Here is a 14,132-nt window from a genome sequence, read left to right as displayed (position 1 = left end):
GAAGGTGCATGGTTTTCAAATCTAATAGCCATGTTTGATTCTCACAAATGCCAGTGAATATTATTTATCAGTGTATTATCTATGAAGTTTGGTGGAGTTACTGTCACTGTCTCGGACTGTTTCTTATTATTTGGGCTTGGACCATTGGTCATCATTCCTTGAACAATAAATGCCATTCTGTATCCTGACATTCTGGACAATTCTGATCTTCCTGTTATCAAAATCAGCAGCGAAACTACCATACTGCCAGTTCTGCACTGCAGGGTGGTAGCTGAATGGATGGTTTGAACTTGTTAAAGAGCATAGGGATCAATCCGAGAATCTCGTGAGAATTTGTAGTTTCACTACTGTCTTGCACTGTGACAGCAATATGTGGAGGACCCATTTTTGTTTCAGCGTGATAATGCACCATATCATACTGACCATATCATACTGATCCTGTGTGTTATCAGACACTCAGCCTAAAACACTGATGGATCCAATATCTCTCTATTACAGAAGATTTAGGAGAAGTCCGGTTGGCCTGCCTCCCTAAAATCCACTCATGCACACCTTCTCGATGGTAAGCCCTGTTACGTCACTTAGGTGGCAACGAACGTGTAGAGTGGTTCTCTTCAAGACGCCTCGTCAGCGTGAAGAGGAAAAGACCAAACCCTCCAGCAATGAGAGCACAACAATACAAATGGCCCTCAGTCCCCAGCAGCTTTCACTCTCCCTCTTACGGCAGCGAGAGGATCAGAGTGGAAGCAGAGGGTGCTAAGAATCTCTGGGTACGACCAGGCTGCCATGCACGGAAATTGAACTTGGCCTGTTATAACGTACGATCACTCATCGGTGAAGACAGGATATTAGAACTGGAAAAGGAATTAGAAAATGTGAATTGGAATATCATCGGTTTGGCTGAAACAAGAAGAAGAAATGAATCACTTATAAGTTTATCAAGTGGAAATCTGCTGTACACCAATGGAAACAGTGAAAGGAGTGAAGGTGGAGTTGGGTTTCTGGTCCATAAAGATTTTAAAAATAACATTTTGGAATTCAAAAGTACATCACCAAGGGTGTCAAGACTAATACTCAAGATTTCTAAGAGGTACAAGCTAAAGATTATAATGATTTATGCACCAACATCGAGCCATGATGATGAAGAGGTTGAAGAAATGTACACTGAAATTGAGAGTCTTCTAGATGAGCAGAAAACCCACTACACTATTATTATGGGGGACTTCAATGCTAAGGTTGGAAAAAGGCAAAACAGCGCAGAAAGAGGAACTATAGGAAATTTTGGAATTGGTGAAAGAAATAAAAGAGGTGAAAGACTTGTGGAATTTGCAGAATCTCAAGGAATGTGAGTAATGAACACTTTTTTCAAGAAAAGGGTGAACAGAAAGTGGACATGGAAGAGTCCAAATGGATTAACAACTAATGAAATCGACTTCATCCTCACTAACAGAAGATATATTGTGAATGATGTTACCGTCCTGAATAAGGTAAATGTTGGAAGTGATCATAGAATGGTAAGATGTACACTTGATATAGATGTAGGAAAGGAAAGGAAAAAACTGACTCGAGTAAATAATACAAAGGTCTTTGAAATAACAGAGGAGGAGAAAAAGCAGTATGTACTGGAACTTAAGAACAAGTTTGAGCTTCTGCAGACTGCTCAGGACCAAGATATCGAGGAGGAATATTACAACTTTCTGAAAGTGATAAAGCCCAAGAAACCTATAGGGAAACAGAAATCCAAAGAAGAAAAAATTAGTCAAGAAACACTTGTCATGATGAACCAAAGACGACAAATGAAGAGCAAGAAAAACACTGACAGGAAGAAAATTGAGTATACTGAGTTATGCAAAGCCATTAGAAAGAGACTCAGAGAGGACATAAGAAGATTTAACACAAGAAAAGTAGAACAAGCATTAAGGGAAAACAAAGGATCTAAATCAGCAGCCATGAGCAGTAATACAGAAAGACAAATGATACTGAAACTGAAGAATAGCGATGGTGTACTTATAAACAGCAGAGAAGGCATAATTCAAATAGCAGAAGACTACTATAGAGAATTATACAAGGAGCGAGGGAATGATACCAGCAGTGGGGAAGATGGATTGCAAAGTAGCAACACACACGACATACCCGATATTCTTCCTGATGAAGTAGAACATGCATTGAAGAAAATGAAGAATTGGAAAGCCCCGGGGGAAGATGAAGTTACTGTAGAGTTGTTAAAATTGGGAGGAAGAGACATAACACAAAAACTGGCAAGGCTCTTCACAAAGTGCATTAGAAAAGGTGTGATGCCTAAGCAGTGGAATAATGCAATCATAGTTTTGCTGCATAAGAAAGGAGATAAATCAGAAATTGGAAATTATAGACCAATTAGCTTGTTATCCCATATCTACAAGTTGTTCACAAGGGTCATTACTAACAGATTAGAAAGAATACTTGATGAGAATCAACCGAAAGAGCAAGCTGGCTTTAGGACAGGATTCTCAACTATGGATCACCTTCACGTAATATCACAGCTAATGGAGAAAGCAAATGAATATAAAACACCATTATGCCTGGCATTTGTGGATTATGAAAAGGCATTTGACTCCATACAGCATAAGGCAATGTTTCGGGCACTGGAAAGACAAGGCATAGATACTCCATATATTATGATTTTGAGGAAAATATATGAGAGTGCTACATCCTTTATTAGACTAGACAAAGACAGTAGCAAATTTAAAATCGAGAAAGGAGTTCGACAAGGAGACACAATATCTCCGAAGCTGTTTACTGCTGCCCTTGAGGAAGCTTTCAGAAGATTAGACTGGTCGCAGAAAGGAGTCAATGTGAACGGAGAGTACCTAAACCATTTACGATTTGCAGATGACATTGTGGTCATAAGCCACGATCCCAAAGAATTAGAGGAAAATCTTAATCAGTTATGCACAATTAGTAAGGATTTTGGACTAAAGATGAATATGGCTAAAACAAAAGTAATGATGAACAAGTATGCCACGGAAAGGGAAATAATGATTGAAGGAGCAGTAATTGAAAAGGTGGAGTCATATACTTATCTGGGACAAGTTATTAGCTGTAATAATGATAAATGGCTGGAAGTCAAGAGAAGAATAAATTTTGGATGGATAGCATTCAGGAAATATAGTCACATACTGAAGAGCAATATACCAGTTTGTCTGAAACGTAAAATAATGAATCAATGTATACTCCCCACCATGACTTATGGAAGTGAAACTTGGGCACTCACCAAAAGAATGGAAGAGAAGCTGAGAACTACACAGCGAAGAATGGAACGAATCATATTGGGAATCAGACTGTTAGATAAGAAGAGAAACACATGGATTAGGCAGCAAACTCAAGTAAAGGACATTCTTATCAAAACTAAAGAACTAAAATGGTCTTGGGCAGGACACATAGCCCGAAGACATGATGACAGATGGACTAAGAAAATAACAGAATGGTACCCAAGAGGAGCTAGAAGACAACCTGGAAGACAAAGGCGGAGATGGATAGATGACATTCATGAATTTTCGAGTAGTAAATGGATGGCCAGTGCTCAAAACAGAAGGAACTGGAAAGTTGCTGGAGAGGCCTTCATCCTGCAGTGGATTGAAAATGGCTGATGATGATGATGATGATCATACTGACAACCTGTAGTGACTTAGTATGAAGACACACACCTGTACAAATGCTTCATTATCCTGCTCTGACCTTAACACCTTTGGGATGAATTGGAACATCAGTTTTGGCCCAGGCCAACAGGAGCAGTCACTAACTGAAATGATTTGTTTTGAAGGAAGAATGGACCAAAATATCGCATTCCAGTTATCGAAAATTGGCCAAAGGTGGGCCAACAATATGTTTTAGAGATAGGTCTCTTTGTTTGAAATAAAATCTGTATTATTTTCTTCTCCTACACACAAACTCGTTTCTCCCCACCTAAAAAAAAAAAAAAAAAACCACTTGTAAGATTTTTTATTTTTCAATTTAGCTTATGTGATAGTTATTTTCCAGCAGACTGAAAAGAGAATGTTATTGTTTTTCCATAAATAGAATTAAAATGTATTTGAGGGTTGTGATAAAATTATTGACTAACTAACCTTTATTTGGTCAATGATTTGATCAGTAAAAAAATTTTTTTTTAATGTCAAGACTTGTTTTTTAATTGCAAAGGTGATTACAGGATTTCCCAAACAGAAAATGAACAGCTGGTCAAATATTCTATGCTGCTATTATAAAGTCTCCTTTTTTGTACTTCTATAACACCAACATGCCACTCACAGTGGTAGACACGCAGTAACCTTTATTTTGAGGGTAGACGGAGTCCTCCAAATGAGAAACTATGACAAATAAAAAGCCAAGGAAATATTTAAATTTTTGTTCCCTCTCTAGACAGCTGAGGCAAGAAAAGTTCACAATTTACTTGTTACTGCATACATTGACCACTGGACTGCCACTATACCAGTGGTCAACCCAAGAGCTACTGAAAATCCAGCTGCCCTGGATAACTAAATGTATGCAGTAACAAGGAAATTATGAACTCTTCTTGCCTCAGCTGTCTAGAGAGGAACAGAAATTTAAATATTTCCTTGGCTTTTTACTTGTCATAGTTTCTCATTTGGAGGAAATTAAATCAAAATACACTGAATTAAAAAAGGAAGGATTCTATTTATTAAAAATTATGATCTACAGAATTACTCAGAAACCTGTACATAATCTTAAATCTTATCTATAGAGACCAACTACTTTCATTTCTTCCATCACAAAGCAATAAAAATATCACTTCGCTACATCACGAAATAATATGCAATATTTTAATTACAAATTACGGTATATACCTACAGTATAATCAAATATTTTTGGTTGCAAAAATGTGCCTTGTTTGTCCATCAGAAAAAACAACCACCTGCCTTTGATCTTCAAGGAAATCTGTGCTGATTTACTTTCTCTGTAATGTTGACAACTTATATGACTTAAAGGCACTTTCAATGTACGACTTCTGCGAAATGGAGCATAAGTCTCTACACTGACTAGTTTGCCTCCTTTGTGAAGAATCAATGAACGTACCGATCGCAATGGATAGAAAAAGGCAATTAGGGCTATAACGTATCCTGAAATGAGAAAAGAATACAGACCATTATTTGGAAATTGGTATTAGTATTCACAAAAATTATACAAAGAAACCATGCTTCTGTATAAAGAATACTGGTTAAATTTTGCACTACACCATGACATTAACCAATAACTACAATTCGAATATAATTATATCAACAAATTGACTGATAATGATCAAGTGACAAGTTTCACATGCAAGCAATAATTGGTACAGGACCTGAACAATAAATGGAGTGTAGACACAAATCTGTAATTCTGCATATCCAGCAAATGCATAAATACAGTTTTTAAAAAAGGATGATCTATAGCCTTGTGTACAGAGCATTCTCAACTTTAATTGAGAATCTCATATAACCATATCAGTCTTCTCATACAGATGACATAAGCTTATTAGTCAATTCTCGTATAGATAAATTATCACCTATACAAGGAGTCGCACTATTTTAGTCTTTTTTCCATTCAGGATAATTGATAAAGTGAAATGCAGCACTACTTAGACCGAATGAATAAATCTGAGCCCCAACTGGCATAAAATTCTTAATTCCCAAAGAAATCTGTGAAGATAAGGTGGAAGATATGGTTTCGTAAATTAGTGAAAATGCTATTTCTTATTTCTTCCTCTCTACTTTATTTCTTATTCATAATTTTTCTTGCTTTGTAGAACAAGCAAGAAAAATTATGCATATTTTGCAAGCATAGCAATATTGTGCTTTCAGACGGAAACATTACTATTAGACACAACCAACCCACTTAGCAGGACAAGATCCAGTCTGTGTAAAGCAATTTGCCAGCAATCTGCTCAAGTACACAACTGTTACAACCTAGTTGCATTCAGCTTAAGTGAAGATTGATTATAATTAGTATACTGATCAATGAAAAACAAATAAGTTGTAGACTGTATGTGCTCACTGAGCAGAGGGGGAAAGAAGTTGCATCCTGCAGAATGGCAAGGTAGTCAGTCATCCATATAGGACCAGAAGGTTTATTTTATGGATCTGAACACAGGGCATGGGTGGGTAAATCAATACTTGCACCTTACCACCTGGTGTTGAAGCTGAGTAATACTGCACCCAGTAGTGACTCACCAAATTTTTTTTATCAAGTTTTCATCCAAACTGCCTTCTGAGGCTTGTCACAGACATTCTTCCGGGTATGACATCTAGATTTGCTACCTGGAAGTCTAAAATGCTGACGTTCAGGTTCCACCTAGAGCCATATTTTGGTAAAGACTCATTCTGTAAGAATCAAATTCTCTGTTTGCACCTTCACAATTATGGGACTGATAGTAACTTTTGGTATACCCTATGTGCAAGATCAGAAACACTGCAACTAGTATACTAGTGGTAACCACCCAGACATGAGTCAATGTAAACGTGAGTCGATATGTGGTATCTACATCACACAAAGGAATGGCCAACAGTCTGTGTCACCGAGCAATACTAGGTAACAGATGACTTTCATCACCAAGTGCAATATACAACCTTTGCAATTCTGGAAACTAAACATGTGTTTAGTTTCCAGAGAGCAAAGCTCTAACCTCTATCTTTTCTATGCAGTATGAGTTATGTATTTCAAAATTATGACGAGTTTTATGGAAAGATCCAATATTCCTTACATTTCAAGGTTACAGCTTTAAAATGGTTCATACAGGCTGGCTGATAGATAGTCTACTGAATTGAAGCTATTATTAACTCTCCAGGAGGCATCTGGATGACTTAGTGCCAACTTGTACTCCCTCCAGTCACTAGTGTACGTGAGCACTGTTTAGGCCACATCATGTCAATGAGTTCTTACCATATGTATGTTCTTGCTGTATGTATGCTATATCAAAAAAAATTCATTAATTCATGCATTCTGCCCTCTCTACTTCTACCTTATCTACTCAGTGTATGATGAAGTCAAACTAATAAAACAAACTTATCTGAAAAGATTTAAACTTCCTCAATCATTTCACAAATATAAGTGGTCTCAGTTCTAATCTCAAGGATGTCAGTTCCACATACAATCTGCCAAGCCCCAATTACTTTTTTTCTGAAAGAACCTCAATTATCAGTTGCCTCAAACTGCCACTCATCTCAGCTGAACTAATCATTCACTGTAAAATTCTTTTCACTTATAAGGGGAATATGCAAACATACTTGTACATACGTCCACTCTAATATTCCTTGTTACAGACTTCCTAATCTGGAATCTCCTCTAGCTTAAAATCACTCTCTATTCAATTCTGTCAAAACTCATCTGTTACCTCTAACATTCTCCCAACTCTACAGAATCTGCAAATAAAGGATCCACTATGTAACAGTGATCACAGTGTACTGATGTAGGATTTACTTAAAGATGTTGCTTGCATGTGGTATAGTTGTTTATTGGCACATTGGCTGCTATGGCTATAGTGCGCCCATTCGTAGACTTAAAGATGTAACTATCATCAGGGATAAAGGGAAGGATTTTTGCTTTCGTAAAGGTGACTATAGTGGTCTCAGATAGTTTATAAATTCTATATAGTGAGACCAACTGATGATGTTACCAACAGCAAATTATGAATAGAAGCATTCAAGAAATTAATCTTGGAAGCTACTTGGAATTAAATAGCTTAATTCCAAGTAGCTTCCAAGATTTTCATACCAACTAAGAAATACTGTTCAAGGTTTAAGTCTAAATGGATGTCAGATGAACTAATGAGACTTGTGGCAGAGAAGAAAAATGCATGGGATGCATATAAATTACCACGCAACATAGATGCCTATGGTAGATATAAGCTAGTCTGTAATAAAGTCACAAAGGAGGTTAGGAAGGCAAAGGCAGATTAGAAGAAATCTTTGGCAAAAGATGCAAAGAAAAACAGCAAAGACTTCTTTACTTATGTGAACTCTAGAAGGAAGGAGATGAATCAGATTGGTCCACTTTATATCGATGGTTCGACTGTTGATCCTACTCAGGTAGCTGACAAACTGAATGAATATTTTGTATCTACATTCACAAAGAGGAATCCTATAGAGAAATGGAGGCCAGAAGTTTATCAAACTCTAATAGAGAGCTAGATGATTTTGTAATTACTGAGAGGAAAGTGGAGGGGAAATTGTTGAATTTAAACATAAGAAAGGCACTTGGGGTGGATGGGATCTATCCAGTTGTATTAAGGGAGGCAGCAAAGGAAGTAAGCAAACCTTTAGCCATAATTATGAAAGCATCATTGGATTCAGGGGAGGTCCCAATGGACTGGAGCTGTGCAAATGTATCCCCAATTCACAAAGGGGAAAGTAATGGAGTCACTGGAAAAAGAAGCAATGCAGGATCATCTAGACAAGACTGCAGTTATAGTTCAGACACAGCATGGGTTTAAGGGGAAATCTTGCCTGATACACAGAGAAGGGCAACGAGATTGAAATGGAAAAAAACCTTTTCCATTTCACCTATTCTTCTTCTTCTTTATCTTCGCCTTCTTCCCACGTTTATATGGGGTCGGCATTTCACATATTCATTTTCTCCAAAACTTTGTCTAGTTCTTTTTTGAATCTATTTAAGCTATCAACTTCCACAACGACAGATGAAAGTTTGTTTCACCATTCAACCACTCGCTGGCTAAAGGCAAATTTCTGCACTCTATTTTGCAGCTGCCTTTCTTCAATTTAAATTCATGACCCCTCAAGTGCATAATCTGAGCAAGCTCAATGCTGATGCAATTCTTGCTTTTGCTCAGATTATGCACTTGAGGGGGCATGAATTTAAATTGAAGAAAGGCAGCTGCAAAATAGATGTGCAGAAATTTTCCTTTAGCCAGCGAGTGGTTGAATGGTGAAACAAACTTTCATCTGTCGTTGTGGAAGTTGATAGCTTAAATAGATTCAAAAGAGAACTAGACAAAGTTTTGGAGAAAATGAATAGGTGAAATGCCGACCCCATATAAACGTGGGAAGAAGGCGAAGATAAAGAAGAAGAAGAATAGGTGAAATGGAAAAGGTTTTTTTATTTTTATTTTCTGATGCTATGTAAGCTTGCTTTCTTGCATCATATGGCACTGCTAATACTAATTAGAACTTTGATTTCTTTTCTTTGAAACTTTACTTTCTCTAATCTAACTTTCCTATAAATAATAAAGTGAAATAATTTTCCTTCGTGAAGTCAAAGTTCACAACTCCAACTGGCTTCAATTTTCTAGTTACATGGAACAGCTGGTCAAGGTGTTAATAATGTAAGATTACTAATGACTTACACAACTTGTTCATTTACCTACAAGAATACAGGCAATTATAACCACACACCCAATGCTCTCAACCTTTAACCCATGCATGGTGCTAAGTACTGCAGGTTCTAATACCTTCACGTTTGAGTTTTTGATAAATAAAAATTATCAAGAAGTTTTAAACTAAAATAATTTTGAAAATATTCAAAGCAATTTATCTGAGTGCTTTACAAAGTTGTGCAACCCTGACTACCAAGGCATATAGCAGATAGTGAATTTTCCTATGCAGTACCATATACTTTGGCTAGTATCTCATATTAAAAATTTAATGACTGTAGAGGAAATGCTCCTTAAAGTGGAAGATTCCAAGAATCCATTGCAAGAACTTTACTGCACCAATGCAGTAAAGTAAATTGAACATGAATCCATAGTTATAACACCAGGTGTTAAATAGATAATTAGCACAAAATGATGCAATCCGCTTGCTGGCGTTAACCCAAAAGCAAGCAGGTTAACAGGTTGATGTTGCAGGTCATATTGAACAACAGCATCAACTTATCTAAAACCAAAACTGTCCAATACCAAGGCCAAAATTAAACAGCACATCCATGTTGGATGTGGTGTTTGACAGGCACATGCCACAGATATATTGAAAGAAAAGCTTGTGTTGCTGTTCATATTGACAAGCTATTCAGAGCTGGGCTCTAATGATCACCTCTTTGTTACATTTGGAGGTGAAACTACAAAGTCTGCTCCCCCCCCCCCCAGTTCTAAGATACTCAAAAAAGCCCTCTTTGCAGTGTCAGCAATATGATAAGCTTGCTGACTACCAGATTGTCACTCCAAATTCAACAATCTGCATTTTCGGTGATAGATATATCTACGACATCAATTTGTAACTTCATTTTACCAGAAATAATTCTCTGTAGTCTCTTTCAATATTTCAGCACCAAAGAAAGTTTGATATAATATCAAAAGTGAAACATCAGCAATTTTCTGTATGTTTATATTAGAATAAGCCGTTACATTTCATCTAATGTTGCATTGCACATCTTTCTAGTTTCATTCGGTGAGTCTTTGGTTCAACTCCAAGAAAAGCAAAACCGAGTAAAAGAAAAGATTACCCTCAGGAGTACTCATGTATGTTACATATTATAAAATGAGAAAAGATAGATGATAAATGATTCATGAAAAGTATTTAAAGAAAATTTACAAAGGAAGACGTCACAATATCCAGTGGGAAGAAAAATCAATCAAGTAATGAATAATACAAGGTCTACGGATAAAACAACTTACTGCAGACAGCCTTAAGAAATATTTTGGAAACACTGGTGAATAAATTCTTGTCTGACTGAATCTGACTACTGTTCAAAAAAATAATTATTATATAAAGAATCAGTTATTAATCACACTGAAGTTAATTGTGGAAAAATTTAGAAAATATTATAAAATTGTTAGTTGGCTGTTCAATTATGCCAGTTAATACAATTATGCAACTTTACCAATAAGTAAGAGCAAGTACAGATAAATAGATTGTGAGATCTTATTATCATGTCAGCTAACAACTGCTAGCCCAGTGCTCAGAATTAATACCAGGAATAAGGAGAAAATAGAATAGTAATTCAAATTCATAATCAGTGGTTGCAGTCATTACGAAATCCTGATGAAAGAGTACTCCTTTAGCAAGTAATCTGTATCTGTTGATGTCAATTTTCTTTTTCTTTTTCACAGGTTTGACTGGTTTATTTTGTTAGACCAGTACTCTCCTGTGATATGCTCTTTTCAAAGAAGTTCCTCATTACTGTACCCTTGCACATGAAACAGTATTGAATCTCTTCTGACAGTCTGCACCATATCAAGGTATCACATCACAAGAGGGGGCATGACAACCAGGTTTTTCAGTATTTTTTTTTGATAGACCCAGGAACACTTATATGCATGGTTAATGGGGGAATATGCCCCTCTGCCCCCCATGAATACACCCCTTCTAACAGTCAACACCTTTTCAGCTGATTTGGCTGTTAACTTCTTTCCAGGTCGAACTGGTAGGCGTATGTTTCATTTTCAGATCTGTTAATAAAATCAGCTTGATTACCATCAAATACGTTTATGATGGTCACCAATCAAAACATTCAGAGCCCAGTTCAATAAATATTTTCATGTGTCTAGAGTAGCCTTCCAGATAGCACAAGGATCTGTCCATTGGGCAATGGAATTTTTTGTAACTGAGTTAGCATCATGAAGTTTTATATATTGCTAGTATAGATATTACGACAAGCAAAATAAAAAAAAAGTCTTATCTATTACAGATCTGAAGTCAAACAGATAATTTGACTTCAAACTGTGTTTTCACCAACAGTCAGTGACAGAATTCCTCTGAGTCAGGAAAAGACAGCTATCCAGATCCATAAAAATTGAGGAATGAACACCAAAAGACACCACTGATATAAGCAATGTCTGTAGATTACTTACTTGTTTTAAAGGAGTCGCTAACATTTGCAACCAGCCAAAGGAACAGAAGACCAAAGTCTGCACTGAAGAAAACACCAAGATTTTGGACAAAATTATTAAAAGGGCAGAACATTAACTGCATATGCAATGATGCAAGCAGTAGAGTGTTCAAGCAGAAGTGTATTAACTATTTTAGACATATGATTATAAGAAAACATACAACAAATGGGTACTCAATTAATAACAGAGGCATTCCAATTTTGGTTGATTTTTTAGAGACTGGTCAGACTAATAAGGAGGGATATTGCCAAACACTTGTTAAGTTTAACAGGGCACATTACACCATGATAATACCAGGCAACACGCAGTCCATAAGACTCAGCTGACAACTGCATGCCTAGAATGGCAAGTTTTGCCTCATCCTATACATAGTCCATACTTGGCTACATCTCATTTTCTTCTATCTGGACATATGAAGGGATATCATTGTGGAAAACAGTTTTTGAGCAATGAAAAGCTGAAACAGTGACAGGCTGGCTTCAACAATAGGGTGCATCCTTTTGCCACAGTTCATATGAGTTGAAAAGAAAAATGGTAAAAATGTATTAATAAACAAGGTGGATACACAGAATTGTTGTTTAATAAATGATATAAATTTCAACTTTGTTGTCTTTATAATTTTATGGCCAAAGAGACATTACTTAGGGACCAATATGTTCCATTTATAGTCTATACAGCCAGACAGGAGTTAACAACTTCATTGTAACTATTTTTATTGCAGCAAATATACCAGTAAAACAACTAACACTGGGCCATGCACTATTTGTAGCAGCACAAAGGTTCAACTGTTCAGTGCACGTAGATCCGGCATGCTTCATCGCAGGTGGTTTCACCACTGGTCACTCTTTTGGGGAGTTCTATGTTTGAATCCGGTTGGAAAATTACAGACATTCTCAAAAAATATCTTCTTTTGGGAGTTGTAGTCAGCCAATCTCGTGTGGAAGGACTAGAGGTTTTTTCATTGAGTTACTGTGGATTTTTTAGTCCACTTGTGTAGACTTGTATTACATTATTAGCCATATGGTGCAAGGAAGCCTGAGGCTTATGCTGCACCAGCCAAAAAAAAAATTTCTGAATTACCCTGAGAGAGAGAGAGAGTCAGAAGTAGAAGGGAATCACCAAGAAGAGAAGAATGATCATATTCTTCTCTTTTATTGCAGCAAATATGCCAGTAAAACAACTAACACTGGGCCATGCACTATTTGTAGCAGCATAACAGTTAAACTGTTCAATACACATAGATCATGCATGCTCAGGACCCTGGGTGTGCCAAGCCCATATTCACCAGATGTAAGCCCCTGGGGTGGCATCTATGATAAAACTGTTTTATATAACTAGCACACTATGGCTTGGGTATCTGATACACAAAAAATTCCAACGCCAAGTTCAATTAAAATATTCTGAAGTCTTTCATGTGATATGCCTCACATATCACAAACTACCTGGTTCATCTAGAAACACTTACCAACAGTAAGACACAGGGTACTAATTCCGTAACGATATTTGTTTGCTCCAAGGTTGATTCTCCTCCAAAACGGCTTAGTGTTGCCAGCTTCGGTGGTTGGTTCACCAGAATCCACATCCCGTAAGTTGGTATATGAAAAGTGAGTTAAATACAACCAAAAAAACAACTGCACGATGCCAAAACCCGTTAATAGCCTAAAAAAACCAGCCCTTTCGTTAGAATAAAGCTTAACATCTTTTGGAACATTTTCACATTCTTCAAACGGCAAGCTATCTGGTAAAGCCCGGTAAGGTCGAATAAAGAGCACTGAATGTTTTGATGACGTTACCAAATAACGATTCCTGTGGTTAAATTCATTAGTTTCAGACCAAAAATGTTGAGTACGAAACAGATAATCAAACACACGAGTTTGACTGTTTTCGTTCAAAGGACGACTAAAGCAGTTCGTCAGTGGATTTTCAAAATTTGCAGGCGAAGGAGCACTTAAGGATAAATTTCGACACCGGTGTATTTGCACATGTTTCGAGATTAGTTTGAATATATTCAAAACTTGACTTTTACTAATCATGATCAGTAGCATTAAAAATCGATTAACATGAAATTAAGAAAAGAAGCATATCTGTTATATAAACAGCTAATTCCTTCACTATGAATTTCTTGAAACATTACTCCTTATAATACTTTCTCCTTTGACTAGCACAGCTACGATTGTATTAGATACAGAATATGATGGTCAATGACAACAGTGCTGCCTACTGATGACAGATATTCGTATAATAATTACGAAACAAAAAATAAATAAAATATAGTGAAACTTCCCTTTAACGGACACCCATGGGGAACAAAAATTTG

At 36.6% G+C, this 14,132-nt stretch overlaps 1 protein-coding gene across 1 annotated transcript; it reads right to left on the bottom strand.

Annotated features, from left to right (window-relative positions):
• Positions 1-4,824: 4,824 nt before the first annotated feature.
• On the bottom strand, positions 4,825-13,909 carry LOC150083966 (transmembrane protein 223). The gene is made up of 2 exons (XM_090374974.1): positions 13,281-13,909; positions 4,825-5,117 (listed from the first exon to the last, which is right to left on the bottom strand). The coding sequence occupies exons 1-2, from the start codon at positions 13,858-13,860 to the stop codon at positions 4,825-4,827; spliced, it is 873 nt and encodes a 290-aa protein (XP_090231100.1). The 5' UTR covers positions 13,861-13,909.
• Between the last annotated feature and the right edge of the window lie 223 nt (positions 13,910-14,132).

Source organism: Mastigoproctus giganteus, chromosome 6 (assembly GCF_048544385.1).
Source record: "Mastigoproctus giganteus isolate SK-2022 chromosome 6, ASM4854438v1, whole genome shotgun sequence".
NCBI classification, from domain to species: domain Eukaryota; kingdom Metazoa; phylum Arthropoda; class Arachnida; order Uropygi; family Thelyphonidae; genus Mastigoproctus; species Mastigoproctus giganteus.
The sequence above is the reverse complement of the archived record's forward strand: the minus strand, read 5'-3'. Positions and strand labels throughout refer to the sequence as shown.

Bases quoted from the DNA above. Each gene is read 5' to 3' on its own strand.
- LOC150083966 (XM_090374974.1), bottom strand. From the start codon at position 13,860: ATGCTACTGATCATGATTAGTAAAAGTCAAGTTTTGAATATATTCAAA. The intron at 5,118-13,280 runs GTAAGTGTTTCT...TTCTCATTTCAG, and splicing joins TACCCTGTGTCTTACTGTTG to GATACGTTATAGCCCTAATT.